Source organism: Thunnus thynnus, chromosome 4 (assembly GCF_963924715.1).
Source record: "Thunnus thynnus chromosome 4, fThuThy2.1, whole genome shotgun sequence".
In the NCBI taxonomy this organism is placed as follows: Eukaryota; Metazoa; Chordata; class Actinopteri; order Scombriformes; family Scombridae; genus Thunnus; species Thunnus thynnus.
This window is the reverse complement of record NC_089520.1, coordinates 25,729,788-25,757,594: the sequence shown is the minus strand read 5'-3', so window position 1 is coordinate 25,757,594 and position 27,807 is coordinate 25,729,788. Positions and strand designations below refer to the sequence as shown.

Genomic DNA, 27,807 nt, shown 5'->3' with positions numbered 1-27,807 from the left:
ATGTGTTAGAAGTCTTATACTTAGAAGTAAAAAGAAGAATAATATATTATGAATGCACTGTGCTTAAATGATTTAGACAAAGGAGGAAATTGTCATAATATTAAATCTTAACCATTTATTCAGGAATGCACAAAATATAGCAGTAAACATACAATCTGAGTATACTTCAATTTACAAATATTAGGAACATCATTCTGAATATTCTTTTCATAAAGTATAAAATTTACACATATTGTACTGTAACAATGGATTTGCATTGAAAAGCACCTTCAAACTAATGTTACACCACAACAACAGGACACGTACTGAAACCCTTTTCATTTTACAATGACATTTGGCAATTGATTGTGCTGAAGTAAAAGGAGGCTTTGACGGCTGTGGAAGAGGAGACACATCTGACCATATTGCACTTGTGTGCTCCTTCAAGTTCAGTCAGACCAGAAAATGTTAATATGGGCAATCAAGATATTATTATGCATGATGATCCTCTGCTCTGCAAAACACCAGGTTAGCTTCAGGCCTTCACCTTTAAGAGTAATGCAGCCAACCATGTACGCACATGGCTCATTGATCTATTACTGCAGATAAAGCATTAAAACTGCAAATTCATTATAACTCGCTGATGTTCAGCATATTTTGATCATAAAACATACTGTAAACAGTACACTTTGGCAACAGAGTCTGGAAACAACTGTGTGAAGGAACCAAAAAAATTTTTTTTCTCTTTTCTACAAAGTAGACAAAATAAAGGCACACCAGAAACATTTGGGCTCATATGAATATGAACACGACTGAAAAATATCTACATGGTAGCAACAGAATGTGCTCCTAACTTTTCCACACTCAAACGCAGAGTGAGTGAAAATGAAACACAGCACATGAATTAATATTACAGTATAATAAGAGCAAAGTTTTTACTACTTCAAACTTTCATCACTGTCAAATTCCCATCATATGAATAAGATATTACACAGCTGTATGTCAGATATAGTTCTCTTAAGTGCTCTTCTTATTTAATGATCCCAGAGATTAATGGGTGTCATAACGTACATGATGTCACAACTCTGTGCTTTAACTTCAAACTCTTCACAACTGAGTGTTTTATCATATATTGTTGGATGTTAAACTGTGAAATGAGAGGAATAAGCAAGCTAAAAGGCAATATAAGAAATGCACTCCAATATTGCATACAGTTAATTTGGCAATGAAAGAAAATAATTGTCAACTTAAACGTTACCAATAAAAAACACCTGCCTTGTAAAAGAAATGGCAAAGAGAAAATCTTCAAGGCCAGAAAATGTATATACTACAATCAATTTAGACACTCAATGGAGTGATTTGTCCTTTCTGAAGACTGTGTCATCAACACAGTTAATTAGAAAGTAGAGAAGCTGCAGTAAAAGATGTGCCATCTGTCCTTGTCTTTCATTATTTTTTACAGTTTCAAACACACGGACCAACAGTTGACAGTTTCATAGACCAACAGTTGAAAACTGATGAATCTTTTAGCCATAAATGATCCTTTAAATTCACAGCAAAAGATCAATGAATCATGGCTGGAACATCATCACAACGCTTCTCTTTCAAAATGATTAAAGTACACCTTGTGATAACTTTGTGCTTCTTCAGCTGTCACATGCTTTACACAATGACATTATTATCTGGTTTAATATTTCAGTCATAGAAGAAAAAATAAGCAAGTGTGATAATAATAATTTGGAAAAAATATATGAGAAGACAAAGAAAGTGTGATCATGTACAGAATTTACATCAGATGTCGCAGTGAGAAAAGTCTCACTGGGTCTTGAGCTGGAGGTAGCACACCTGCGTTAAAGTGTGACAGGGTGCCGCAGAGTTTGATTAAAGGCCTTTCAACCCTTTTTTTCTTAAGATTATATTTTTGTGCTATTTTTGCCTTTATTGGACAGTGGGTAGCGAAGAGGCAGACAGGAAAGAAGGGAGGAGAGAGATGGGTATGACATGCAACAAGGGTCCCTGGTTGGGATCGAGCCAGGGATGTTGCAGTCATGTGGCATGCGCAGTGACCATTTGGCTACTGGGGTGCTCCAAAGACATCTTATTCCGTTCCCAGTTTGGCGATCAGTTCATCACAGATTTTGGTGAGCTCCTCAATCTCTTGATTCTTTGAGAGACAAAGAGAGAAAGAGTGTTTATGAATTGGTGGTGGAAGGACAACGCTGTGGTTAGGCAAACATCCGCAAAGAAACTAAAAATAGTGGAAAATATGATATAATATGGTACAAAACAACATAAATATGTTTTTTTTTCTTTTTTTTCTTCTCTTCTTTTTTCTTGCTCATTTTCCGTGGTTGCTTGAGTGCTTCTGTGGCTGTATCTCTTCTTCATGTCAACTAAATTCTGGTCTTAGCAAATGAAACACTGCCCTCTAGTGTTAAGATACGTCCCAGTGTTATAGGCAGACGTGCTTTGATACATGTGCTCAAATGCTTGCCTTTGATTGAAAGGCACAGGAGAATAAGGGTTTCAACATTATAAATTTAGTGTTATACCACTGTAACTCTTGTAATCACTGTAATCAAACAACACAATTACACCACAATATGCTTTTTTATGACGGTTTACGATGATGGATGATCTAATTGCACAAAACAAGTAAAGATACTTTTCACATGCATTCCCTTTCACTAAACGCAAATACAAGACCAAAAAAAGAAAAGAAGACACAGTGAGAAGGGACAGGAAACATCAGGTTTTGTGGGAATTATGGTTTTAACCTTGGGAGAATAGTACTGTAATGTTACCAGTGGTGTGAAATGAAGCCCACAAATCACCTCAACTGCAATCTTATTTGTTAACATAAATAATTCCAACATACTACAATTCATTTGACATTCATACATTTATATTTAAACACTTTCAGCATCTTTTACTTGACATGTAAACTTCAAAAAGGAAAGCTTTTAACCTTTCTTTCAGAACACCCCACAACATACTGGATCCATGTTAATCATGTTTGCAGTCGTCCTACCTTTTGAAGGACAGCTCTTTCAAGTGACTCCACCTTCATCTGCTCCTTCCTCAGGCTGGCGTTTAATGCGACACCCTCGGCATTGGCCTTGGAACGTACCTGGGCTATCTCCTCATTCGCCCTGTAAGAGATTGGAGGAGACAGAAGAGATTGTCAACATGAGAGACTCTATCCAGCTAATTAAGGGGTTTTTCAGAATAAAAAAGACCTCTAATGATTGAATCTTGGAATCGCAAATTGCACACATTTAAACATGATACTTACTTATCCAGTTTCTCCTCAGCATGCACCTTGAGCGTTTGGTACCTCTGTTCTTCCTGCTTGATCCGCATCAGGTAGTCCTGCGCACACTTCTTCAGCACCTCTTCATTCTGCAGATACATGTAGAGCATGTTAAGCTGCCTGGCTATTATGTGAAGGTGGACTACACAGCATCTCATGTGATCCATTGCTCTACTGACCTTCTTGAAGCCCTCTAGGACTCCCTTCATGTTCTCATATCTCCTGAAGAGGTCAGCAAAGGAGCGCTCCACAGAGTTGAGGTCGGCCATGGCCTGATCCCTCTCTAAGGTCAACTGCCTGACTGACTTACTGCAGGACAGGGTCTTCTGCTGCTGCTCGTCCTCTGCACCCAACAGAGGGGTCAAAATATAAAAGAAGGAGAAAATAGGGTCAGCTAGCCATTTTTATGATTGAGTAAAAACAACTCTGCTAAATGCAACCTTGAAAAGAATACATTTGATTAATTGCTGCATGCAATAATAAAACATCACCAGATTACATCACCATATATATATATATATATATATATAACATTGGTAAAGAGTGCCGGACTTGTAGCCCTTATAAATTCAAACTTAGAACAATGCAGGAGGAGAGTGATCCAAGACATACAAACAAGGCAACCAAGTATTTTTGTTTATGTTATTATGGTCATACAGTGTAATGTACTTGACTGACCAAAATGAGTCACCTGACCTCAGCAAAACAGAGCATGTAAAGTATATTCCACTTGCTGAAGACCAGACTGAAGCCAAAAAGCCCTCAACACAAGAAAAAAAAAAGATTGCTGCAGCACAGGCAGACCATCACCACGGAAAATTTAAGTGTCTGCTGATGTTTTCTGGGCACAGACCATAGACAGCTATTGATTAAAAGATCTGCAAGTGAGTCAGTTACTTTATGTCCCCTATCATTTGGGGGTTGGTGAATTAAAAGGGCTAAAATTCCTACACTGTTCCCCTGATGTGGATACTAACACCCTCACACTTAAAGCTGAGACTTGGCACTTTAACATTATTGCCAGTGTTTCATTTCAATGAAGCAGAGTCAACACAAAATGTACTGTACTGGCTGGCTGCACCATGTACACATTTTAAGCGCAATGGATCCAAATATACACTGTTATGCAGTTTTAAATTGAATGTATCCTGACGTCTCAATAAACACAATTGCAACAAAGCAGCTCTCAAGTTTATATTAATAAGGACAGAGTGTAATAGTAATGAGGCCTACACAGCTCAGCAGTGCTGCACAGAGGAGGAGAGTAATAGACCTAATTCAGTTTATTTACTTTGCCTCTTAATGATTACTAATGGTAATATGGGCTAACTGGAAGAGGATGGATGAATAAATGAGTTTGCTAGTGAGTTACATCATAGATGATGAGGTACCATGCCTTTTAGAAGAACAAAACAAAGTAGAATATACCACCAGCAGGTGGCAGTAACTTACCAATCATCTGTGCAACTGTTTTCTCATATTCTGCAACAATTTTCCTGCCAACAAAAGAATAAAAGTAGCCCTTTGTCAGCATTTTTCATCCAAGTTATTGATTTTTAAAAAAATATTTGCAGTGTAATATTTCATGAAAATTAAGGAGGGCTCAAGAGAGACAATGAAGCTTCATACCTCATCTCCAACACCTCAGCTCTGCTCTCCTCATACTTTCTCTTCCACTCATTGACCTCGATCTCTTTAGTGATAATCTGATTGGAAGATGGTGCAAGAAGAAAAAAGTGATAAATGGGTGTGTTCATATCTAAAAATGCAATGATCATCAGATTCACTTTTTGCAGTCAGCCCTCTCTGTGTGGGAGTGTGTGGGAGTGACACACCTCTTCTCTGATCAGGGTGAGCACTGCAGCCTTGTCCATTTCACTCAGAGGCGTATTATCCTGGGACAGGGTTGCTGTGACCTCACTGCCAGTTGTTTGACTCATGGATATCTCACTCTGTGAAGCATTCAGAAAACATGCAGTGTCTGACAAGCTCTGACATGAACATGATTCTTATATTTCTTAAGCAGATGGCATGTCTTTGATCAGTACTGTTGCAGGTTTTGCCTTTGATTTCAGACATCACATGATTGTTCGTCAGGAGTGCTCTGGGAAAACTGTTAATTAAACATTTGTATAGCCTCAAGATTCAAGTGTGGTTGTCTTAGACAAATACTGTGTGAGTAGCTTTTAAAATATTGTAACAAAAAGGCTTGTGGGACACAACATAGCAACACAAGTTAAATGTGACCTCAGAATGAAAACACATAAAAGTGGGATTCTAATTCTGGTTGTCATTATCTTCATCCCAATTGTGATGAAGAACAGTTAGAGGAAAACAAGCCAGTAGTGTTTAAATATTCATCCTTCCCCTTCCCAGTGTGTTCCTATAGTCTACTTACTATATCATCCTTCAGACTGCAGGTGTCCTTCTCCTCCAGGTGTTCTGTGATCTTTGTCTCAGCACCTTTGAGAAGAAATAAAACAGATAATTCTGTAGGCTGTGACAAATGTTAATGGCATAAATGACCAAAAAGAAGCAACAGACTGGATAGCATTTGTTCCCTAGCATAATATGTACAACTTTCTTATATCCAGGACAGGATTGTGCTGAGCATGTATGCTCCACTGTTTTCTTTTTCATGGATTTGAACACATTCTTTCTGCTTTGCTGTCTCTGGGTTTTAAGTGTCTGGCTCAGAGAATATGTCAATACTGGTTGTTGAGAAAAGGATGTAACTAAATCACTTTCAAATTCATCCTGGTGTTGCAACTGACACCTCTCTGCTCATGCCTAGTCCTCTAACACTGTGTCCCATGTGTACACTGAGCTACATTGCATATGGGGCATTTCATAAACACTACTGACTTAAATAGATCATAAAGGAATGTTGTGTTCTAAGGTGATCAGCTAGTCCTCACAAGTGTAGTCTGGAGAGTGTGAAGATCATGTTTGTACAAAACTGAGAACCATACCATCCATAACAGGCGTATCGCTGATTGGCTGTTTTTTGACAGCTGCTTTATTGCATTCGGGCTCTTCTCTGTCCTCCTGGGTGTCTGCTGTCGGGCCTATGATGCCGGTAGAAGCCAACTTCTCCTCATCGGTGGCGTGATGAACTCGCTGAGTGATCTCCGGGGTCTGAACCACCACCTCATCCTCTGCCTGGAGACAAAGGAGCGAGATATGACACACAGTACAATGAGATTTATTTCATACTTAAATATCTACTAAAAAAACAACATAAACACATAACTCAGTAAGTTAAAAATGTGGCCACAGTCTATTACTTCAGATATGGAAATACTGTATCACTATCCCATAGATCCATCATAACTCCAGTGTTTACTTAATATTTCCCAACACTGTTTTGCTTGAAAAGTAACATTACGATAAGATTGCTGGGTTTGACAAATTGTATTAAGACAATTTGGTATTGCACAATATCTCAAAGATGTTTCCCGAGGATAGATAAGGTGATATTGTTGAAGGCACATGGGAGTGGCAAACTAATATTTGACTGCCAAGTGACAAGTGACAGATCTGTCACCATGCCAAGACAGCACTGCAGACCTGGAGACACTGCTGATGCTCCTGTTAGCTTATGTGATACTGTGTGTGCGTGTGTGTTTGTCAAGAGGTGAGGCCCGGAGGTTGGGCAGCTGCTGAATAATGGACATTGCAGTGTTGCTGCAGTAAGGTGAAACATTTCACCTTAATGACACAACACTCAAACACACACAGATACAGACACTCACAAATGCTCAAATTACCTGATTGCACACATCAAGCACCAGCGACTGGCTCTCATCATATTTCTGAACTTTACAGGAATTCCTACAAAACAAACATGATGATAATACAAGTGTTAGAATGTATAGCTGCACAAGCTCATTTACTGTACATTCACTATTTCCACTACCATATAGTGTAGCTGCAAGTATTAATCTGCATGTAGCAGCTACTGTACATGTATAACCACACTAGTGTTATCCGACTTCTGGAGGGATCACAAGACGGGACAAATTGAATGGCTGATGTACGAGGGGATGGCCCTGTGAGTTGAGGTGAAACTGAGGAAGACATTTATCTCCCTCACATGCTCCTTCTACAGCTGGCTCTGATACAGCACATGCCATGATGGGAGTAAAATAGGAAGCGAGCATGCATGAAAGAAAGAAAGAAAGAAGGAAAGAAGGAAAGAAGGAAAGAAAGAAAGAAAGAAAGAAAGAAAGAAAGAAAGAAAGAGGGCATCGATAGTGAGAGTACTTACAACAGAAAACAGAGAAACTTGGCTTGTTGATGTTGACTTGATGTCCTGAGGCCAACAGAAGTGGACGAAAAAAGCAGAGTTTTAGGGATTGCGTAACAGACGAAAGGATGAAGGATGAAGAGGATACAGCGAGATTTTAATAAGGGAACGAGAGAACAGGGGAGAGACAAAGGAGAGTGTGTGAGTGACTAAAGGTGTCTAGCTCAGGGTGTTAGATACTCTGCAGATAGTTTCAAGTTTGAGCATAAACACAAGATGCTGACAGCCCTGCAAAAGCTGAAACTTGTCCAAAGAGTGCAGCTATAAACAGCCTATATATAACCTGTTTAGGAATCGCGTCAATGGCTAGTATGCAGTGTTAAGTGTTTGGCATGTGCTCAAAGTATTGTTTGGTATGCATCCCAACCACTAGCGGATGTAAATAATAATGCATTTAGCCCGAGAAAGAGCAAGCTCAGTTAAAAGCAAACCGTCACGTTTGAGTTTTTATTATCGGTGATAATGTTACAGCCTCAAATTGCAAACTCCTGTGACTGAGTGTTAAGATTACAAACATATGGATGGAAATTGGATCTCAGTCAAGCCATTTTGGTGAAAACTTACGTGACTGTCCTTTCTTTGCTTTTCTTGGGAATTTGCCTAACTTTCTTCTCCCCCGGTGGGTGCCCTGCTTTCTGTTTGCCTTGGTCTTTCGCTTTTTTCTCGGGCTGAGTGGTGCTACTGGATGAGTCCTCGGTGCTCAGGGCTTTGGAGGGTTTGAAAGGGTCCACAGAATCGTCAAAATTGTCCGGATCAAAGCTGTAGGAGCCTTTAGGGAGCACTGGAGAGCTGCTCACGTTGTTATTGCCACCGAAAGGGTTGAAGTTTGGGTCATCCCACTGACTGGGATCAAAGTTATATGTTCCCTTCTTAGGAATAGGAATATCATCCAGGTTCATAGGCGCAGTAGAGTCTGAAACTGACAAAGCAGTTTCTGGAGCAGGATCTGAAACTGGTTCTGATGCTGGTTGAGAAACTGGTTCTGACTCTGGTTGAGAAACTGGTTCTGACTCTGGTTGAGAAACTGGTTCTGATGCTGGTTGAGAAACTGGCTCTGATGCTGGTTGAGAAACTGGCTCTAACACTGTGGGTTCTGGTGCAGGTTTGCAGGAAGTCTCTGACCCTTTGGGCTTCTGCTTCTTAGCTGTGAGTTTGCTGGTTGTCTTTTTGCCACCTAATTTCCTCGGAGGTGGCTTGCTGGGTGTCCCCTCGTCCAGACCGAACTCCAGCATCACAGGCTTTGCATCCGATTTTAGCTCCTCTGCTGGTGCTGCTGAGCTGTCCTCGCAGGCCTCGCTACCGAGTGGCTCAAGTCTGGGGAGAGAGCTAGAGCCACATGGTGGGGGAGAGTTTTGGATTTTGGATCCACCGCAGGTGAAGGGGTTAAAGCTGTCATCCAGCTGGTCAGGGTCAAAGTTGTAGGTGGCCTTGGGAACAGGAAGTTCTTGTTCCTCATCTGTTTGAGCAATCTCACTCACACATGGGGCCTTTATCTCCAAGGATGGAGGTTTAGACTTTCTGGTTTTAGTCTTGCGAGTAGACTCTGTCTGGTTGGGGAGGCCATTGCATATTGGTTCTGAGTCAGCAAGAGGCTTCTCCTCAGGGAGCTCTGGAGCTGGGCTTGCTGCAGGTTCACAGCTCTGGATCAAGTCTGTTTCTTGGGTTGGAGCAGGAGCTGGGGCTGGAGCCAGATCAAGATCCAGATCCAGAACCGGATCTGTGACTAGGACAGGAATTGGGGCTTGGGGTGGCTCTGAGGATGATGCTGTGCATTTAGTCACCTCAGGAACTGAATCAGGAACAGGCTCAGGGCCCAAGGCCTCTGACAGGTTTCCTGTTTGTTCTGGTTCAAGGGTCTGGGTGTTTATTTCCAGCGGGTCACCCATGGGGACTGCAGGCTCATCCTGACCCATGTCGTGGTTGAGGAAAATATCCTGATCCAATATAGGAGCAGTCACTATCAGGTGCTCGTCTTGCTCCACATCTGGAGACAAATAACAAAAAAATAACACCAATATTAATAAAAATCTATGCAAAATACAAGAACAAAAGAGTTAAAACAGCAAACACACACATGACTGCTGCAAATAATAATCTCTCCAATCAAATCTAACCTCAGATGTAGCTGATATCTGATTGGTTCTCTGAAAGCAGGTTACCAGCCAGCAAACTGTTCCAACTGCTGCTGTTGCCATGGCGATGTCTTACTATGAGGGTTGTGACATTTAAACCAAGTAGTGCATTTGATAGTAAAACTAAAAAGGTAAGATTTATTTTGTGTTGCGTGCTGAAGGGGTAGCGGCTGCTATGGTGTAATTATTACCTCCAGGGCCATTTTGACATATCAACATATTTCAATGTGCCTGTCATAATCGCCGTGTTCATGTAATATTATGTTGCTAGGAGACTAGCAAGGCCTGCTGTGTTTCTACCTACTTCCACTCACAATACCATGTCCCCAAGTGTCATTTTCAAAATATTCCTGCAATCCAACATACCCAGAAGAACATGTACTCATCTATATTCACATGCATGGTCAATATATAAGATTCCCTCTTTGTTCTCTCACTCTTGTGTTTGTTTAGAGGCAGCTGCAGTGCCGGTTTGTAATAATAGGCCTATGCAAATTAATCCTGTGGTCAAATTTGAATATTAAGATGAATTATTTTGCATTTGTTTGCCATTTTGTGATGATAACCTTCATTTATTTTACTGTGTATCATTGCATCATGTTGTTTTCAATTAATCCATAAAACATTATTCCCTATTAATGATTATCTTGACATTTTTTCCAATTTCTATGGAAACTAATACATGGCAGTGGACTGCACATGTACTAACTCAAGTCAAATGTCAGTTTATCATGCATCTCAACACAGGCACTTCCATCCATTTAAAACAACGTTCAAGCATCCAGCTGTCATCATTTTAAAGTTAGATGCCTTTTTTTGGCTGTGAAAAAGTCTTCAGTTATCTATAAACTATTTATAAACTGTAGTCATGTGTAGACTGACACTGAGGTAGTAATGGATACTTTGGATGGGCACAGACAAACAGAACCACCAGCGTATTTACACTGAAAGAAGTTTCTAGAGGCACTTCAGCTCCTGTCTGCCAGCAGTAGAGACAAATTCAAACTTCCTCCTCCACAGCTGCAGGGCGGGATGTTTGTGGTTGAAACAAAAGTGAACTCCCTCCTTGCTCCATACTAGTTGACCTTCGCAAAGTACACTTTTGGAAAATGTTGCCAGAGCTGTTTTACAGGACGAGTTATTCCTTAGCAAAACAATGACTGTCTTGTATTTACCATTCGCTAAACATTAGCATGTGGTTTCAGAGCACCTTAAAAAGCAAGCAGCATGATGATCAAAGCCTGATAACATGCTTTTTGTTCTGTTACTCCCCTCACTGTGACCTCTATCAGTGGCCAATACAAAACATGGCCAACCAAAGTCTTTGTTGAACCTGTTGAATTCCAGAGCAAAGGCCGTTCCCACACTCTGCTACAGGCTCCACCTCTTAGTGATTCAAATGACAATAAAAGCGCTTCCACCATCATCACACCCAAAACCCACCCAAAAATCTCTAGTCAGTGTGCATTCAGCTCTTTACTGGTCTTTACCATTAGGCAACTGCTTGGGGTCCCCAACCAAAAGGAGCCCCAAACAGCTATTTATTTATTATGATGTTTAGATATGAAACATATGGAATTATTACTATTCTAACTCATGATAAACTGAAATGGTCCCCAAAGCACATTAAAAAAATATACAACCCCCCCTCCTCACACTAGATGAATGGACTATTCTATCACTGGAGTAGCAGCTGAGACTGCTGCCACCTCTCATACTGATAGGGATGCATAAACTCCCCCAGATAACGTGCAATTCAACAAAATATCGAACAGTGAGTTAAGTGCATTTCAAAGGAAAACAAAAAGTAAAAGTAAAGCAATCATTGTAAAACTCCGGGAGGTGATCTGCTTTTCTGCTGTTCCTCCTGAAACTACCAGCACGACCAAAGTTACTAATGTTTTCCTGTTGTATCGACTCACTTGTTCAGTGATGGGAGCACCGACCCACTTCCCTTACTTGTGTTATATTATGTTACATATTACTTGTATTATTATTATTACACATTAGCTTATAAGCAACATTTGAAGGTTAATTTAAACATAATTTTAACTACCTTGTATTAAGCTTACTGCTGGGTAGTTTAATCTATAATGATGCATCATATTTTATTAGTTCATATATTTTATATCAAAAACCTTAATCTGCAAATGTAGTGGATTATCAATATAAAGTAGCACAAAAAAAAAATATTCTGGTACAGTAAAACTACATCACTTGAGTAAATGAATATAGTTACTTTTCACTGGATGGTTTAGTGAGCAGTTCATGTCAAAGAAGCAGAGGAAACCTAGGAAATGATTGTATCCATGGTAATCAGAAACCTCCTTTATATCATATAATGAAAAGTAACCAAGTACATTTACTCAAGTGATGAGGTACTTTACTTTAATATTTCCATTTTATGCAACGATACTTCACTTCTACTCCACTTCTACTAGGATGGTTCAGTTCCTTCTATTTCAGGGGGAAACAAGGTACTTATCATTCTACTACATTTATCTGACAGCTTGTTACTGATTACTTTACAGATTAAGATTTTACACAAAAAATATCTGATCAAATCAAACTATACAGCAGTATATAAATCAGTTAAAATGACTCCACCTTGAACAGATGTTAAGTAAATGTAGGTACATTGTGCTAATAATACTTCTGCACTTCTATCTAAATACATTTTTGAATGCAATACTTTTACTTTTAACAGAGTATTGTTATTGTGGTATTAATAGTTTTACATTTTGAGTACTTTGTCTACCACCACTAATACCAACATTCTCAGTTACAGAAAGGGTGAAAATAAGACACAAAGGAGGCCCCATGACTGACTTTTTGCCTAGGGCCCCCAAATCATTAAGTCCGCCCCTGCTCACATACTGAACATGCAGTACAGGTTTTACTGCCTGTTTAGGTATCAGGTAACCTTGACTACTTGTAATAAAACATTTCAATTTAACAGGTAAATCCTTAATGAAAGTTGAAATGCAGTAGGTAGGTACATTCCTGAAGCAGCCAGACAACATATGTATGTAATTACTCTGGCATGGTGAACTTGATATGCCGCAGTTCAGACGTAGTAGTGGAATTCATTTAAGTCCAAATGTGCCATTTAAAATGATTGTTTTAGCTTAGCAGGTGTTTTTTGATCACTTGACTATAAAGACAAACACATGCACACATATGCGATGTCTAATTTAGAACAACATCAAAAGTCTCCTGTTTCCATGGCAACTTCAAGGCGGGACCCTGTCTATTATATGTGCTGTGGTACTACACTGAGTAACAGTGTGTAATAATAATGCCCGCCTTCAGTTAGTCAGGGGTATTGCTGCGTTCACATCTTGGACAGTATGCTGTCTGCCTCTTGTTTGTCTTTCTCTCTTCGTTATGTACTAAACAGTGGCCTCACCTGTTTTGTCTGCATCAGCGTTGTTGTTCTCCAGCTCTCCTGGGATGGCCGGAGGAGCGTGGACAGGGGTTGCTGCTTCAGGAGTGTCAAAATGACTGTCTGAGTCTGAGCTGCAGTAGCCAAAGAGAAACACAGAGAGAAGGAATGAACTTTCCAAATGTTCCAAATATGGGAAAGAAGGACTGAATGATCCTTACATAACTAAGGAGTGGAGAACATATGATAAAAAAAGAAAGATATGAAAACTACAGAAACAAAAGGCTGAATCAGTGCTGTGAATAACAACAGGCTGTGACACACACACAGAGTCACACCCTCTATTAAAATGTCCAGTACACATCTAATGGCTGATACTACAAAATTGTCAGTGATGCTTTGCATATAAATCTGAAGTATACTGAATATAATCATATGTACAATTAAATATCAAAAATATTACTATGTATCATATGCAAAGATGACTTCCTGTAGTTGCTACATGTGCCTTGCCAAGTAGTGACAATCCCTAATCTATCTACATTGTACCTAGCTCTCTCCTCTGTTGTTGTAACGTTCTTTGAAAACACTCAGTACTATTTGATTCATGTCAGTGAAGGCAACTCAAATCTGAATTTGAGCAAGAGGGAGGAGAAGAGCGAGAAAGTAAAAGAAAGATGAAGTAAAAAAAAATAGAGAGAAAGAGGAAATAGGGCAGCCTACTATTTCCTGTCACATATTTACAGTAAAGTCAGCACCATACAAGCTATTTATGATGTACCTATTTTCAGTCAAGATGTGAACATCACAACTGAATACATTTTGCAATATCCTCCTTTTTAACACTAACCTGTGATTTTAACATTTGCAGTGAAGTAGCATTCAATTTAATCTGATCACTTCAGGAAGCATCACATCGTAGTAGATATTAACACGACTCTGGTTAAAGATCAACAGATCTGTTAAACACACATGGATTTTGTCACTTAACACTAGCAGGGCAGTGTTACAGTGACTGATCAATAAAATGGAGAGGTTATCTGACTCTATAAAACACACCTCTCTAAAGTCGGCAAACAAAAGGCAAAGCTCTCTGTCTTCTTGGAACAATGGCCAACATGATAACGTTATCAAAAGTGAAGAGAAGGGACGAACAAGGCCACGAAGCCTGGACGTCATGTAATGTTTGTGTGTGCAACGATTACATCATTATACTAAACCTGACTGCAATGTTGGAGTGTGTGTTATTTCTGTAAAGGCACGGAAATGAGGATGTGCCTGTGAAGCTGAGAAAAACGTTTTGTTCAAACACTGTCACAATCTAAACCACAGCCATGCCAGCCATGTGTCAGCAGTGCACGACAACATAACGTATTTGACATTTCTGCATGTAATCAACAAAATGTCTGTTTATGTGAGACAACAAACACATTTTCTTTCTCTCCAGGGGGGTGAATTCATCAGTTTGCCTCTTTTGAATTCATCCAACCGTTATAATATTTGATATTCCTCAACCTGACAGGTGGAAAACTGTAGCACACACACACACACACACACACACACACATATACACAAACATGTGAAAAAAGCACCCTCCTCTAATCCAGACAGCATGAATCACACTGCCAGTATGGTCTAAAGGCTCCAGCAAAACACTTGCCTGAAGCCTTGAGATCTCTCCTCCTCCTCCTCCTCTTCCTCTCCTCTCTCTCCACGTTGCTCCCTCTCCAGGCTCGCCTCCTGTCCCTCTTCATCCTCTTCTCCCTCTGCCCCTCGCACAGCCGTCCATGTCCATTTGGCCCATGACACGGGTGACAGCCAAGACATCACTCCTCCTTCCACACGGGGGGTTCCTCTACCCTTTGTCGATGATTCACTGGACTGGTTTCCAGCACTGGACTAATCCTTCTCTGTGCTTTTCTTCTTCTTCTTCAGATTTCCACCCTCCCAGCAGCTCTCACATCTTCCCACAGAGCTCCTCTCTTCACATGAGCTCCCAGTTTCACATTTAGGGAAGGAGACATTTCTTGTCTACTCTTAAGGTTGTATATTCTCTCAAAATCACACAGACTTCAGCTTCTTTCTCTGTGTTTTCTTTTTTCCAGTCACACTCCCCGTCCTTCTGCCTCTGCTACAGCTCTGATCAGCTGGTTTCCAAAATGCTGTTCTCACACTCTCCTCTTCTGAGCCCCCTCCTACCTCTCCCCTCCACTTCAGGCTTGTCCACTGACACCAAACGCAATGGGGGGAGGCGGAAATCTTGTGGTGCAAAAATGAATGCAACCTTTCTTTACTTAGCTGAAAGAGTTCCCCTGTGGTTGGAGAATGGTGCCTCCCAGTCTGCCCGCTCTTCTACTCTGAAGCAGAAGGAGGAGGGGGACAGAAAACAAACACAGAGGGAGGAGGAGGAGGAGGTGGAGGAGGAGCCGAAAACTGATGGGACTCCACATTTTATAGCCCAGAGAGAGGCTAGGAATGTGGGGCTGGATCTTAAAACCCTCTTTGCTCCCCCAGGCTGTTCAACAGTTAACTGTTTCTTCCATCCAGCAGCAGGCATGCATGACCAGGGGAACCATTTCTGCCGGATAACCCCAGTAGAGCTACCTGGCTGGATTCAATTTGTCTAAGGTTTTCAGGTGCCATGGACATAAATGGATGGTGAAAACCCACTGTAGCATGTGACACAGGTACAGAACTGTGTTGAAGTAAAGGAGGGCATGATAGATATCTTATTCTAACATCACATATGAGGTGTGCCTGAAACTCACTGCTTTCTAGAATGATGCTAAAAAGCCAAAAGCAGTCATTCAACAGAGGACTCTCCGTGCAAAGAACCCTGACTTATATATGGACAAAATAATGTAAATATCTTAAGGAAAGAGACTCTATTATCACAGTTACAAACACTGCTTCATTTATCAGGTATAAAAGAAATCTGGCAATCAACTTTGGTATGTTTTTGCAGCCATAATAGAGCACATAGTACAGCTATGTCAATACTCACATGCCAATACATTGCAAGAGTTATATGTCACTGTATTCATTCATCCTGTCCATACTGGCCGTGAAGAAATCCCCTCCTCCTGCTATTCCAATGTAAAATGTACAGTCCTATTTGTACAAAAATGCATCCTTGAGTTAAACCAGTGCAAATATGAGTAGTGAACAGTTGCAGATAGTCAAATCAGGTGGATATTTTTATAAGTTAGTCTTTAAGTACAAAATTTACTGTTTTTGTTACTGTGCCTCATCTGTAACTTTGGAAGAAACACATTTTTTTGGCCAACTCTGACTGCTGCCACGGAGTGAGGACTGTATTTTGTCCCCCTTCTTCATGACTGCAGGAATGATTACAACTACCAATAACTCCTTCAGTGTACATTTGAACAAGCGAGTTGGTGGACCAGTAAAAAACTGAAAAATTATATATGTCAAAGGGAAGTGACATGACACAGACAAATCCAAAAAGAGGGAAGTTGAAATCAACCAACAAGGATTTAACAGACACTCTTCATGCAGTCCCTTTTCTCTAATTACTTACATTACTGTTTCTATCAGCCTTGTCATATCACATAATAATGAATCTTTTGTCCATCATAATATAATGATGTATACCCCAGTGCCAGAAACTCAAGTGTTTGGCTTGGCCATGCAGCTGCTAAACTCCTCCCAAACTCCCGTCGCAGAGCAGAGACACACGTGCCTCAGTCAGGCTCAGAGTTTCCACATTTTGACCAGAAAGGGTGGAGCATGTGGCTGGGTTCAGGGAGAGGGGGATCCCCGCATGCATTGATCATCTGCAGGTTGTAGTTAAAGTGTTTAGAGAGAGAGAGATTATTACCACTGGAGCACAATTGGTGGCTTTATTCTGGACATAGTATCTCCTCTTTGTCTGTGAAATATTTGTTTCCAAAAGTTCAGGTGTATTAGAGCAAAAGATTACAGTAGACATTATGAACAGTAAACTTAATCATTGATCAACACTTAGCTTAGCTCATTTTTGATTAACAAACGAAGCTACAACACATGAGAAACTTAAAGTTGAATATGTGGTAGTGCATGGTCAGTGTGTGCATGTGTTTATGTCTGAAAGTGGAAAAAGCATTAAACTGTTTGTTTCCATGGATTCACTGTTTATTCTTAATGGCTCCCTGTAGTAGTAGTGAGGGGCCAATGAAGAGGCATGGTAGCCAGGAATAAGTAGGTTACATAAGAGAGGGTTCTTATTATTGTTCCCCCGAAATGAAATCATCATTATTTGTAGCCATTTTTTCAGAAACAAGCTCAAAACACTAAACTGAGCGTCTCCTCCTCTCTTTTAAAAATAAACTGTCAGTCATACTAACAGACAAGAGCTGTTGGGCTAATGCTTTTCTAGTCTAAAAATTGCATCAATAAACATCAGTAGGTAGTGTGAGGCAGCTGTGTGTGCGTATATGCATGTCTCAAGATAAAAGACCACCCCATTTTTAAAGGCTGCTCTACCACCACCACCGCAGCCACCAGGACTCCTGCCAAGGAGTCTGAAGCTCCATCGAAATCCAAACATAACTCAAAAGAGCTCAGATTTCAAACACAGTGGGAGGAACCTTAAAGGCATTTTTGTGAAAACAGAAAGTCACTAAAACTAGAAGGAAAAACAATCTGACCTCCCCCCTATTTTCTCAGTTGACACAGCAACTCAAATTCTGCTTGTCTCAGTACAAATGTGACTAATGACACATTTATGTTTCGTCTCCATGTCAGGCTCAGCACAAAATATATTTCTGACAAAGCCAATCTGATATCCTGCACAGTAACTCCACAGAGATAAAATTTGCACATAAGCCCATGAAATATTTACACTGCATCAACGATAAAATACTTTAAATACACTTTCGCCATAAATAGAGACTGTATTTCAATTTTAGAGGACAATAGTGGAGCTGCCTCGTTACATAACAGCCCTTCCTCTGGAGCCTAAAATAAGTGTAGACACACACAGAGAGGGCCTGGTCTTGGCAAGTCCTGAATGCATCAGAAGTTCCCGGAAATTAATCAATGTGAAAGAATGGGGGACAACAGGGAGGAGAAGAGCAGACAGAAGAGGAGGAGGAAGGAAGTCAAAATATGAATTGTTAGTTGGTGTGTGTGTGTGTGTGTGTGTGTGTGTGTGTGTGTGTGTCTGTGTGTCTGTGTGTCTGTGTCTGTGTCTGTGTGTTTGTGTGTGTGTTATAGGAGCAGGGAGCAGGTTCTTTGAATGAGAGAAACTGACATGTCAGCACCCAAACAGAAAATATGGTCAGCTGAAAGTGACGCAAACTGAACAGTGTGAGATGGATATTTATTGACTAGTAGCAAAGACAACTAGCAGAGCAAGTTTTGCTTTGACTGAACTACACACACCACCACATCCTGCCAGGGATGAGTGTTTGTACCTTCCCCAGTGGGGTAAAGCACTCACACACGCCAAATCATTTCACTCTTTACTGTCAAATGGCAGAATCAGTGTGTTGCAGTGACCCCTAGTGGTCAAAGAGCAAAATGACACCATGTCAGTGTACCATAGTAAGAAACAACCTTTGTTGAAAATGCTGTTTACTTATATTCTGATATAGATAAGCCTCAATAATTCAAATACCATAAAATTAGCATGGTGACTCACAGCCATTACATGTGAATCATGTGAATAACACCTGAGACACCACAAACTAAGTACCCTTTCCAATTAGAAGACATTCAGTTCAGTTCAATTCTATTCAATTCAATCTATATAGCACCAAATCATCAAGTTATCTCAGGGCACTCACGCGGAGCAGGTCACATTAGAACAACGTCATAACGAGCAACTAGAAAGTAAACATTTTGAAGAATGTTGCAACAAAATTGCAAAAAGCCAATTGGCATGTTAGTGAACAGCAATTACACACATTTTCTGAACAAAATGCTTTTCTGGTTCCACTTGTTCTCCAGTATCAGTATCAAAGAAGTAGTGACACAAAATATAAGGGAGTGGAAAGTGTCAAAAGTAAGAGCAGATTTACACTTACAGTGCTCCCTACTTGATTTACCATTAAACCAGACTTTGTAAAACGGCAGGTAGTTTTTTTTATTTTTATTTTTTGTAAACACCTTTATTGAAACAAGTATACAGCACGTTTACAATACCTTGTGTATACAATTTGAGTCTAAAGTCACAAACACACAAGGGATGTGCTTACAACTAAAGGTTGCAATAATAAAAAAAAGTTAAATAAATATCTTGTAAAGCTTGCAGCAGTTATACGTTTTAACAGCTTTGTACATGCAGATATTGAAGAAATGTATTGTTTGGTATGGACAGTCAGCTCTGAAAAGTCTGGCATCTTGCTTAAGAATTTGGATTTGTGAACATAAAAATTGGTCAAAAAAGTAAGTAAATGAATCAAATAGAACTGCGAACAGAGACATGTCATATTCAGTGGATCCAAACAATATATTTTTCAAAGTGCAGGTAATTTAAGATGGGTTCACTAGAATTATACGTGTAAAAGAGAAAAGGTGAATTTACCATAGACTGTATAAGGAATTTACTTGTCATTATAAACTATAAACACATTTAGTCGATAGGTGGCGGCAAAGTACTACAGGATGTGACAGATTGTACAGAGAAAAAAAAGTCCGCCAAACCCGAAGAAGAAGCACTTCCGCTGTGACGTAGCTCATTAGTTAGTAAATGGCGGTCGCACACAGGGTGGACTGTAAACATTTCAACGGTTATAACTGTAACTGTCTAATTATCCTCAAAACATGTACTCGGCTGTGTCGGAAATACAGGGTAGTTACAAGATGTTTATTCTCAACTTTCAGGTTGGTTCATGTGCCGTGCTGAGAGGAAATTCACAACCAAAGAGACGTAAACGAAGCAAACGGTGAGGATCTTTCTATGTTAACTTTAGCTAACATTAACTCCAGTTGGCGGTTAGTTAAAATATAGAGATAACTTTATCTGGGTGTCTACTTTGTTGTAAGGTACATATTTCAGTATCTCATTGCTACCTACTGTCTCTGTTGAAATAACTAACTATATCCAATAGCAGATAGATCATCGGGCTTAACGTTACGTTAACCATCGTCTATATTTTGAATCTGCTTCTGTGAATAAGTTATAAACTTAAACGTGAACGTCTTTAGCTGAAGTAATAATGGAGAACGATGATGGAGAAAAGGACACGGACTCTGAAGTGGCCGAGCTTCGTCTTAAAGTAGATACCTTGAAGCAAGAGCTCAAAGAGTGCAAAGCCGAACTGATCAAGGTGCAGAAGCAGCTGAGCCAGACCGAGAGACTGCAGAGGAGCACAGAGAGCTACAACGAAGACTTGAGGAAACAGGTCAGTGCAGACTAAATACACCACACCTGCCATATCAAATAGTTCACTTTGTTCAGAGCTATTTTACAAGGCAGTGATGAGGTTTTTCATCAGATTGTTGTTCATCAGATTATTTAACATCAAGCCGCAGAAACAAATTTGTGATTTTGGGATATTTAAATAACGTTGAACTCACGATCCTCTGTTTTTGTCACTACATCTAAGGATGTTTATGATAGTGCAAATCATTGTTTGTGTTAATACATGCAGCTGAATGGGTCTGACTAAACTCTGTTGTTTCACTCTAGTGTCTCACATATTATAAAAGTGATTGTTCAGTTATTGAAAATGGGCACAGTACTGACACTCAGTGGTGGAAGGTAACTAAATACATTTGAGGTACTTGTATTTAACTTGAGTATTTCGATTTGATGCTACTTTATACTTCCACTGTATAAAAAAGTGAGAATATATGAGATGAGAGTATGAAACACCTCTGAGAAACTGCAATGACCACCCCACCGGTCGGCAAGACCCACATATATGTATTAACATTAACGTTAGTTAGCCAAATTACTAACACTATATTGGCTAACGTGCCAGACAAAAGACTAATAATATTAATTATCATAAGCAAATCGATTATGTTTGCTGGCTTGGTGCCGATGAGCCGAACACTTTTTTTGACCTGTTCGCTTCCTTTGATAAAGTCGTGATTACTTTTTCGCGGTTCCAGGCTATTTTTGGGAGGGTGAGCCCTGCATGCCTTGCAGTAGAGGAGAGTCGTTTTCTTCATTTATTCTACACCAAGCCAGTCCATTTTTCAATAGTTGAAGCCGCAACTTTCTTTGCCGTCTTGTTCGTCTTTATTTTGCTTGCTGGTGTTGGTGTTGGTGACGGCCTGGGACTTAGGTTGCTTTCATCGGGTGGAGCAGTTAGAGTTTTTGTAAGGAGGTAGCGGTCCATCCTGGCAGCGAACTTCACTGCAGGTGCAGCAGGAGTGCAACACCTCTGTCAGGTATCGTAGCGCGTAGTGTGAACAACAGCGCTGTTTGTGTGTTGAAATTGAAATTAAATGAATTGGATGAAAATAAAATGATGACATCATGTATAATTAGGATATTGACCTAAACTGGTAAAGATAAAATTATTTTTTTTCGAATTTTTGGGGGCAATTTCTGCCCCTCGATCACGGTTTTTAGGGGCATTCTGAGATTTCTTGGGGCATTTTTGCCCTTGCCCCCCGCTAATTTCCGACGCTGCTTCCACTCCACTACATTTCAGAGGGAAATATTGTACTTTCTACTCCACTACATTTATTTGACAGCTTTAGTTACTTTTCAGATGATTTTCCACAATAGATAATATAACAAGCTTTTAAAATACAACACACTGTTAAAGATGAAACCAGTGGTTTCCAATTTTTTTGGCTTTTGACGTCTTACAAAAAGCAGTGTGTAGTTGGGGTCACATTTCAGATGTCTATGAGTTGCTGCACCAAATAATGAATTTTCCCTCTAAACTTCTCACATGGTTTTATTTCAATAAATGTTCAAATGATCCAATATTTCACCAAAAATCAAAGATTAGAGAAAAAGTCCAAAAACAGATTTGTGTATCAGAACTTTGTTTTTTCTTCTCTCTCTGTAGTAATAGTAGTAGTGTAATATATCAGTCAGAGGGATGAAATTAGTACTTTAAATACATTTGCTGCTAATAGTTATGTACTTTTACTTAAGTATGATTTTTCATGCAGGATGTTTACTTGTAATAGAGTATTTTTACATTGTTGTATTGGTACTTTTACTTAAGTAACTATCTGAGTACCTCCTCTACCACTGCTAACACTAATACAGTCATTATTATGTACACAAAAGATATCATGTGACGCTACTGTCCAATCTAACTGAATCTGTGAATCGTTACAATCCTATTGACATGATATGACATGCAGTGTTAGTTTGAGACCCTGAAGATTGTTTACCCATTGAATTTATCAACAAATGTATTGTTTCAGGTTGACCAACTGAGTGCAGAGATTCATGAAAGAAAGAAGAAAGATAAAGACAGAGTCGATGTTGAAATTCAGACAGAAGAATACGTATGGACAGACACTGGTGAATTATTTTCTTATGTACATTGATTGAAGTGGATTATCATTTCTGTTTGTCAGAAAATGAGAGAACTGATGCAAACCTTTCCTTCCAGATTATTACAACTACTACTATGGAGGCTGCTATCAGAACCCTGAGGGTGCTGACTCTCAGGAAAGCCCGATCACAGCAGCAGTGGATGCAGCTGATGGCAGCAAGGCAGCAGAGGTTACAACACCAAATGAAGCAGCAGCTGCAGATGTGTCAGGTCAACCTGACAGCAGTGTAGCAGTCACAACTGAGGTAATTTTATGATTTATCTCATGTAGGACTTCCTGATCAATTAATGAAAAATTACAAGTCCATCAAAAGATTTCAAGTCACAATTTCCAGCATAAGTAATCACAGACGTTTCCTTATTTTACTTTATGGTTGACTCAAAAAAGAAACTTAATTGTCAGCATCAGAATTGTTGGATCAACATTAAATTGTCTATGTTGTTCACTGTTCTCAAATACTGAAATAAGGAGATGTTGATATGGATGGATAAAATGAATTTGTAAAATTGAGTTTACATTATAAGACCAATATATGTCATCTCTTATCTCTTCAGGAGGTTGATGGAGGATCCATAGCTGATATGTTGAGGGCCACTGCTGAGCAGGCTATGACACAGACTGGGTTTGTCTTTGATGAGACAACTGGGATGTACTACGACCACAGCACAGGCTTCTACTACGACTCGGTTCGTCAACACATTTTCTATAAAATGAGGCTGTCTTTTGTTACTCTTAGCAGCAGTTTTTTGACATTTTCTACCAATCTTTAGATCTTGCATGTTCTTATCTTCCTCAGGCCACTCAGCTGTACTACGATGCCAACACAGGCATTTACTACTACTACGATGCAGAGAGCGGAAGATACCAGTTTCATTCCAAGGTTGAGGTGCCTGCTGCACAAACCAGTGCAGAGCCTTGCCAAGACAAGAGTGCTGCTGAAAAGAAAGGCAGACGGTTCAAGAAAGGGGTGAAGAAAACCTCACACCAAGATGATAAGGTATGTAACAGCTGGATCTATTACTGATGCATTGCATGGATACTTTTTATTTTTGGTTGCTGACTGCTGGCTTTTTAGTTCCTCTTAAAAATTGTGATGTTTCACATCCTCATATCTTTTTTGGTCTCAGTCTTCAAATGCTTTTTTTTTTTTTTTGCTTAAATTTGAGGCTAGTTTACTAAAAGACTATTCCTCTGACCTAGGTGCAAGAGGTGACTAACTCATTGGCTAATATGAAGATTTCCTCTTACTGGAATACTGCTTCCCACAGAGGTACACATTTTAATACCAACATTCAAAGCAAATGACAAAATATATCTCGTTATTATCAACCTGGGCCTTAGTTTAATAGTTTTTGCCATCATAATAGGAGGATTTAATAGTCATAAATCACCAATACAATTCCAGTGAATGCTGCAGGATCTGTCATTCACATTAAATGTTAAAGAAATTAGCATCTAAAGTAAGTGTGGACATTTTAACACAATCACTGATCATGACGGCAGAACTAGGAAAGTGAAGCCCAAGTGTTAAATACATTGAATTTTAATCGTAAAACATTTGATAATTTCATTTTGTGTAGGATATTTCTTTAAAATCTTTAAAATGCTCACTTGTTACACTGCACAATGTCATAAACCTCTAATGACTCAAGGATTTGATTACCTGTGCTTATAAATCTTACAAAGTAATTTTTGGATCGCTGAGGATTTGGTGGAGGTCTGTAGTGAACTGTCTTTGAAGACTGAGACCAAATATAAGAATGCTGTGCCAAAACACTTGGGATCGACAAAGCCAGCTGTCAGTGAGCGTCACTTGAGGCGTAATCTTACCGTTGACTGTCTGATGCCAGGAACTCGTATTTGATGAGTTGGAAGAAGAAGAAATCGAGTGGGTCGAACGGAAAACAACTAAGAGGACCACGGATTCACGGAAACTGAAGCGAAGGTCTTGCAGTCCAGACCTGGCTTCACATAGTACAGACTTGTCTAAATGCCGAGAGGAGAGAGACAAATCTTCGTCAAAGAGGAAGAAGCAGAAAAACGGTTCACACCACAAGGATAAGGGAAGATCAAAGAAGAAAAGGAAGAAATCTAAGTCAGAAAAACGCAAGAAGAAAAAGAGTCCGGTAGCTCGGAGTGATGACTCAGAGGGGAACAGTGAGCCAGAAGAGGGTGAGATCACAGAATCAGAGAGAGAGGAGTGGGAGTCCACTTCCTCTTTCTCAACATCTTCTAGCCCCCCCTCCAACGAGAGCCCAGAGTCAGAGATGGAGACTCAGAGTCAGGAAGGTGAGCGGAAAAACAAGTTGAATTCTGCTCCGGGCACACATGTGCACAATTAAGTCTTTGTTTGATCTGGAAGTAACTTAAAGTGAGTTAGATTTGACACCTTTCATTCGCTCCCAGCACTGTAGCTTTCTGAGGTCATCATATTCCCGTGGGAATGCACTCTTGACTATTTTGTGGTTTTTTTTTCTTGCAGTTAAAGACATTTGGCCGCCTTGTGTAAGAGTGACTGTGGTCAGATCTCCGGTGCTGCAGGTGGGCACTTTGTTCATCATCACAGCCGACTCTGCAGCAACCATTGGCAGGTTTGTGCTCTTTTCTTTCCCTTGTCATTTTGTGGCAGCATGAGTTCCATTTCAGTAAGAGGTTTTGTACTTTGAAAGCAAGCATTCAAAAGTGAGTGCATAGCATTTTTGAATGGGAGGCCAGAATGGTAGAGCTGTGGCTACCCTACCAACGACAGAATGATGCTATAAGTCATTTCTCACTCAGTAAAAATATAAGGAACTAGTCTCTGAACAAGTCTTACTATAATAATGGCTCAACGACTTCCTTAAAGACAACATACTGTCTCTTTCTTGCAGAGAGAAAGATATGGATCATGCAATCCGAATACCGGAAATGGGAGTCAGCAAGGTACCCCAGCTCACTTTACTTTTCTCCAGGAATCAACATGATTAATGTGTGTATTGCAGGTGTATATGGTGTTTCTAAATATGAACTGTGTTTGGTTCTAGTTCCACGCGGAGGTGTACTTTGATCAGGAGCAGCAGAGCTACATGCTGGTGGACCAGGGAAGCCAGAATGGAACAGTCATCAACGGCAACAGAATCTTACAGGTCAACATTTTTTTTTAGTTTCCTTTTTTTTGCTTCAGAATCATCTCTTTCACTCATCATCCTATCAGTAAAACTTCAACTTCTTCAATGTATACTTGTTTTATTTTCTGCAGCCCAAAACTAAGTGTGATCCGCATGCACTGATGCACGGTGATGAAGTGAAGATGGGAGAGACTGTGCTATCCTTCCACATCCACTCAGGGACTGATACCTGTGATGGCTGTGAGCCCGGTCAGGTGATGGCTCACCTCAGCAAGCACAGGAGAGAGGAGACTGCAGGTGAGCCACCCCCCAAAAAAAGCCTGATCTAATCCATTCCTCAAACAAAGGCTCTGCGTGAGATTGCATTCACTGGTCATGATTGCTTACCTTTATTATGTCCATCCACCATCATGTTAGATTTACCTTTTAATCTCACTGTATTTTCCCAAAGTGCCTGCTCTCACCAAAGAGGATAAAGAAGCACTAAGACAGAAGGAGCTGAAGCAGATGAAGGCCAAATATGGCCTGCAGGTGAGTGTCATCAGGACAAGCTGCAGCCAGTTTCAGTTTACACCCTCTTCTCGTTATGCCGCCAGTCACATCTTTAAACTGCTTTTCTGTAAACAGAGCAGTGAATATGAAGAGGCCAAAGCCCTGAGGAACACTAAATACAAGGACCGAGCAGAGTCTCGACGACAGACTGTGGGCAGTGAGGGTGTTTTCCAAAAAAATGACGCCCCGGCTTCTGTTCATGTGTAAGTATGTTGACATTGACTGTAATTTCTAAATAAGGGAAAAAAATGATGAATATAAGTGTCAATCGTGTATCTCTTCCTTGTCCTATCAAAGGGAGATCAGTGAAGTCAACAAAGGGCGGAAGATGTTGGAAAAGATGGGCTGGAAGAAAGGAGAGGGACTGGGTAAAGAGGGAACTGGAATGAAAAACCCGGTGAGATTCTGCTTGACAATGTGGACATGTCCTGTTGGCACTTTGATTTAGATGTATTGTGAAGCAACAAAATGATTTGATTTACTCATTACTTTCTCTACAGATTGAGCTTAAAATCAGAAAGTCCCAGTCAGGTTTGGGGGCTGGTGGCACCATGTCTGTAGATGATGTCTCTCTGACCAGATCAAAGTCGCAGAAGAACTGGGAGAAAGCACGTGAGAGATTCGCTGACTCCTGCCAGTCCGATATGTTGTCACCCAAAACACAGAAGAACAAATCACCCAAATCCTGGGTCAGAGCAGAAGAATCAGACGCCACAGACTCTCCTGCAGGTTTTGATACAGACGGCCAAAGCTAGGAAGAAGCACGAGTGTGTACATTCACAGTGGACTTAAATGCTGAGTGGGGAACTTTGATGCGTATCAGCAAATGTGATATTTGTAGATTACAGTAAAGATAGGAAATAGTGTTATTTTACTTTTTTAACTCAATGACTGACAATGAAATGTTGCTCTGAGAGTCGGCTGAAACAGAATCTGACCACAACTATCACTGTCTATCAACAAGCTGTCCTGTGCTGTGCATAAACAATGTCCTTAATTGGTCAGAGTGAGCTTGCGAATGTGTTTCTTCCTCTCCTCAATAAGCGAACTGTGTGGAATGTTTACAATTTAAAACACAGAGGAAGAGTGACGGACAAATGCTCACAGTCCAACATGCCTGTAGTCCAACCCACAGAGGGCAGAGCTGCCACTGTGCCTTTGAAAACGAAGAGGACATGAATCGCCTCGAGCAAATGTTGACACAGTGAAGATATATTTCTCACAGTGAGATTATACTGTGGATGCGTTCAGACAGCAACGAAACTGTTAAACCAGTCACCACAGCTGGGTTGTAACAATGTCCAAAACCCCCTTTTTTTTCATGTTGTACATTAAACTTCGATCATGCTCACTATTATGGTTCTCTTTGATTCACAGCCTATTACATAAGATCCAGTCCTTTCATACTGTCATTGGGCAGACACACACATCCATGTACTTGTGTCAAGCCAGTGAGCAAACATATTTTACTGTCCATCTGTGCGCACTGTGCGAGCTTATCTGTGGGTTCATTTTGAGGGTGTGTGAATATTTGCATGTGTGTGTAAGTG

At 40.2% G+C, this 27,807-nt stretch overlaps 2 protein-coding genes across 8 annotated transcripts in view; one reads left to right on the top strand and one right to left on the bottom strand.

Moving 5' to 3' along the window:
* Nucleotides 1-95: 95 nt before the first annotated feature.
* tacc1 (transforming, acidic coiled-coil containing protein 1) overlaps nucleotides 96-27,807 on the bottom strand; it is a 32,703-nt gene continuing 4,991 nt past the window's right edge. For 2 of the 4 annotated variants that reach the window (XM_067587907.1, XM_067587906.1), the window contains exons 2-14: nucleotides 13,143-13,252; nucleotides 8,166-9,585; nucleotides 7,563-7,607; nucleotides 7,063-7,126; nucleotides 6,265-6,454; nucleotides 5,691-5,755; nucleotides 5,128-5,244; nucleotides 4,922-4,998; nucleotides 4,745-4,788; nucleotides 3,472-3,635; nucleotides 3,275-3,381; nucleotides 3,011-3,131; nucleotides 96-2,143 (exon numbers count right to left, since the gene is read on the bottom strand). In XM_067587907.1, coding sequence (XP_067444008.1) covers nucleotides 2,078-2,143; nucleotides 3,011-3,131; nucleotides 3,275-3,381; nucleotides 3,472-3,635; nucleotides 4,745-4,788; nucleotides 4,922-4,998; nucleotides 5,128-5,244; nucleotides 5,691-5,755; nucleotides 6,265-6,454; nucleotides 7,063-7,126; nucleotides 7,563-7,607; nucleotides 8,166-9,514 — 2,409 coding nt within the window. In that variant the 5' untranslated portion in view covers nucleotides 9,515-9,585; nucleotides 13,143-13,252 and the 3' untranslated portion in view covers nucleotides 96-2,077. Of the gene's footprint in view, nucleotides 2,144-3,010; nucleotides 3,132-3,274; nucleotides 3,382-3,471; nucleotides 3,636-4,744; nucleotides 4,789-4,921; nucleotides 4,999-5,127; nucleotides 5,245-5,690; nucleotides 5,756-6,264; nucleotides 6,455-7,062; nucleotides 7,127-7,562; nucleotides 7,608-8,165; nucleotides 9,586-13,142; nucleotides 13,253-14,778; nucleotides 15,469-27,807 lie in introns of those variants that run through there. The other 2 variants (XM_067587903.1, XM_067587904.1) reach the window with 2 other exon arrangements.
* Nucleotides 19,761-27,608, top strand: aggf1 (angiogenic factor with G patch and FHA domains 1). 4 transcript variants are annotated; one of them, XM_067587910.1, is made up of 16 exons: nucleotides 19,762-19,861; nucleotides 19,947-20,008; nucleotides 20,271-20,467; nucleotides 22,464-22,563; nucleotides 22,655-22,842; nucleotides 23,153-23,284; nucleotides 23,395-23,595; nucleotides 24,449-24,887; nucleotides 25,081-25,189; nucleotides 25,469-25,520; nucleotides 25,622-25,723; nucleotides 25,837-26,002; nucleotides 26,157-26,236; nucleotides 26,333-26,460; nucleotides 26,555-26,654; nucleotides 26,758-27,608. In XM_067587910.1, the coding sequence occupies exons 3-16, from the start codon at nucleotides 20,282-20,284 to the stop codon at nucleotides 27,010-27,012; spliced, it is 2,238 nt and encodes a 745-aa protein (XP_067444011.1). In that variant the 5' UTR covers nucleotides 19,762-19,861; nucleotides 19,947-20,008; nucleotides 20,271-20,281; the 3' UTR covers nucleotides 27,013-27,608. The 4 variants fall into 4 exon arrangements, with proteins under 4 accessions (XP_067444009.1, XP_067444011.1, XP_067444012.1 ...); XM_067587911.1 differs by lacking the exon at nucleotides 24,449-24,887 and adding an exon at nucleotides 23,799-23,868; XM_067587908.1 differs by having other exon boundaries at nucleotides 19,761-19,861; nucleotides 26,157-26,460.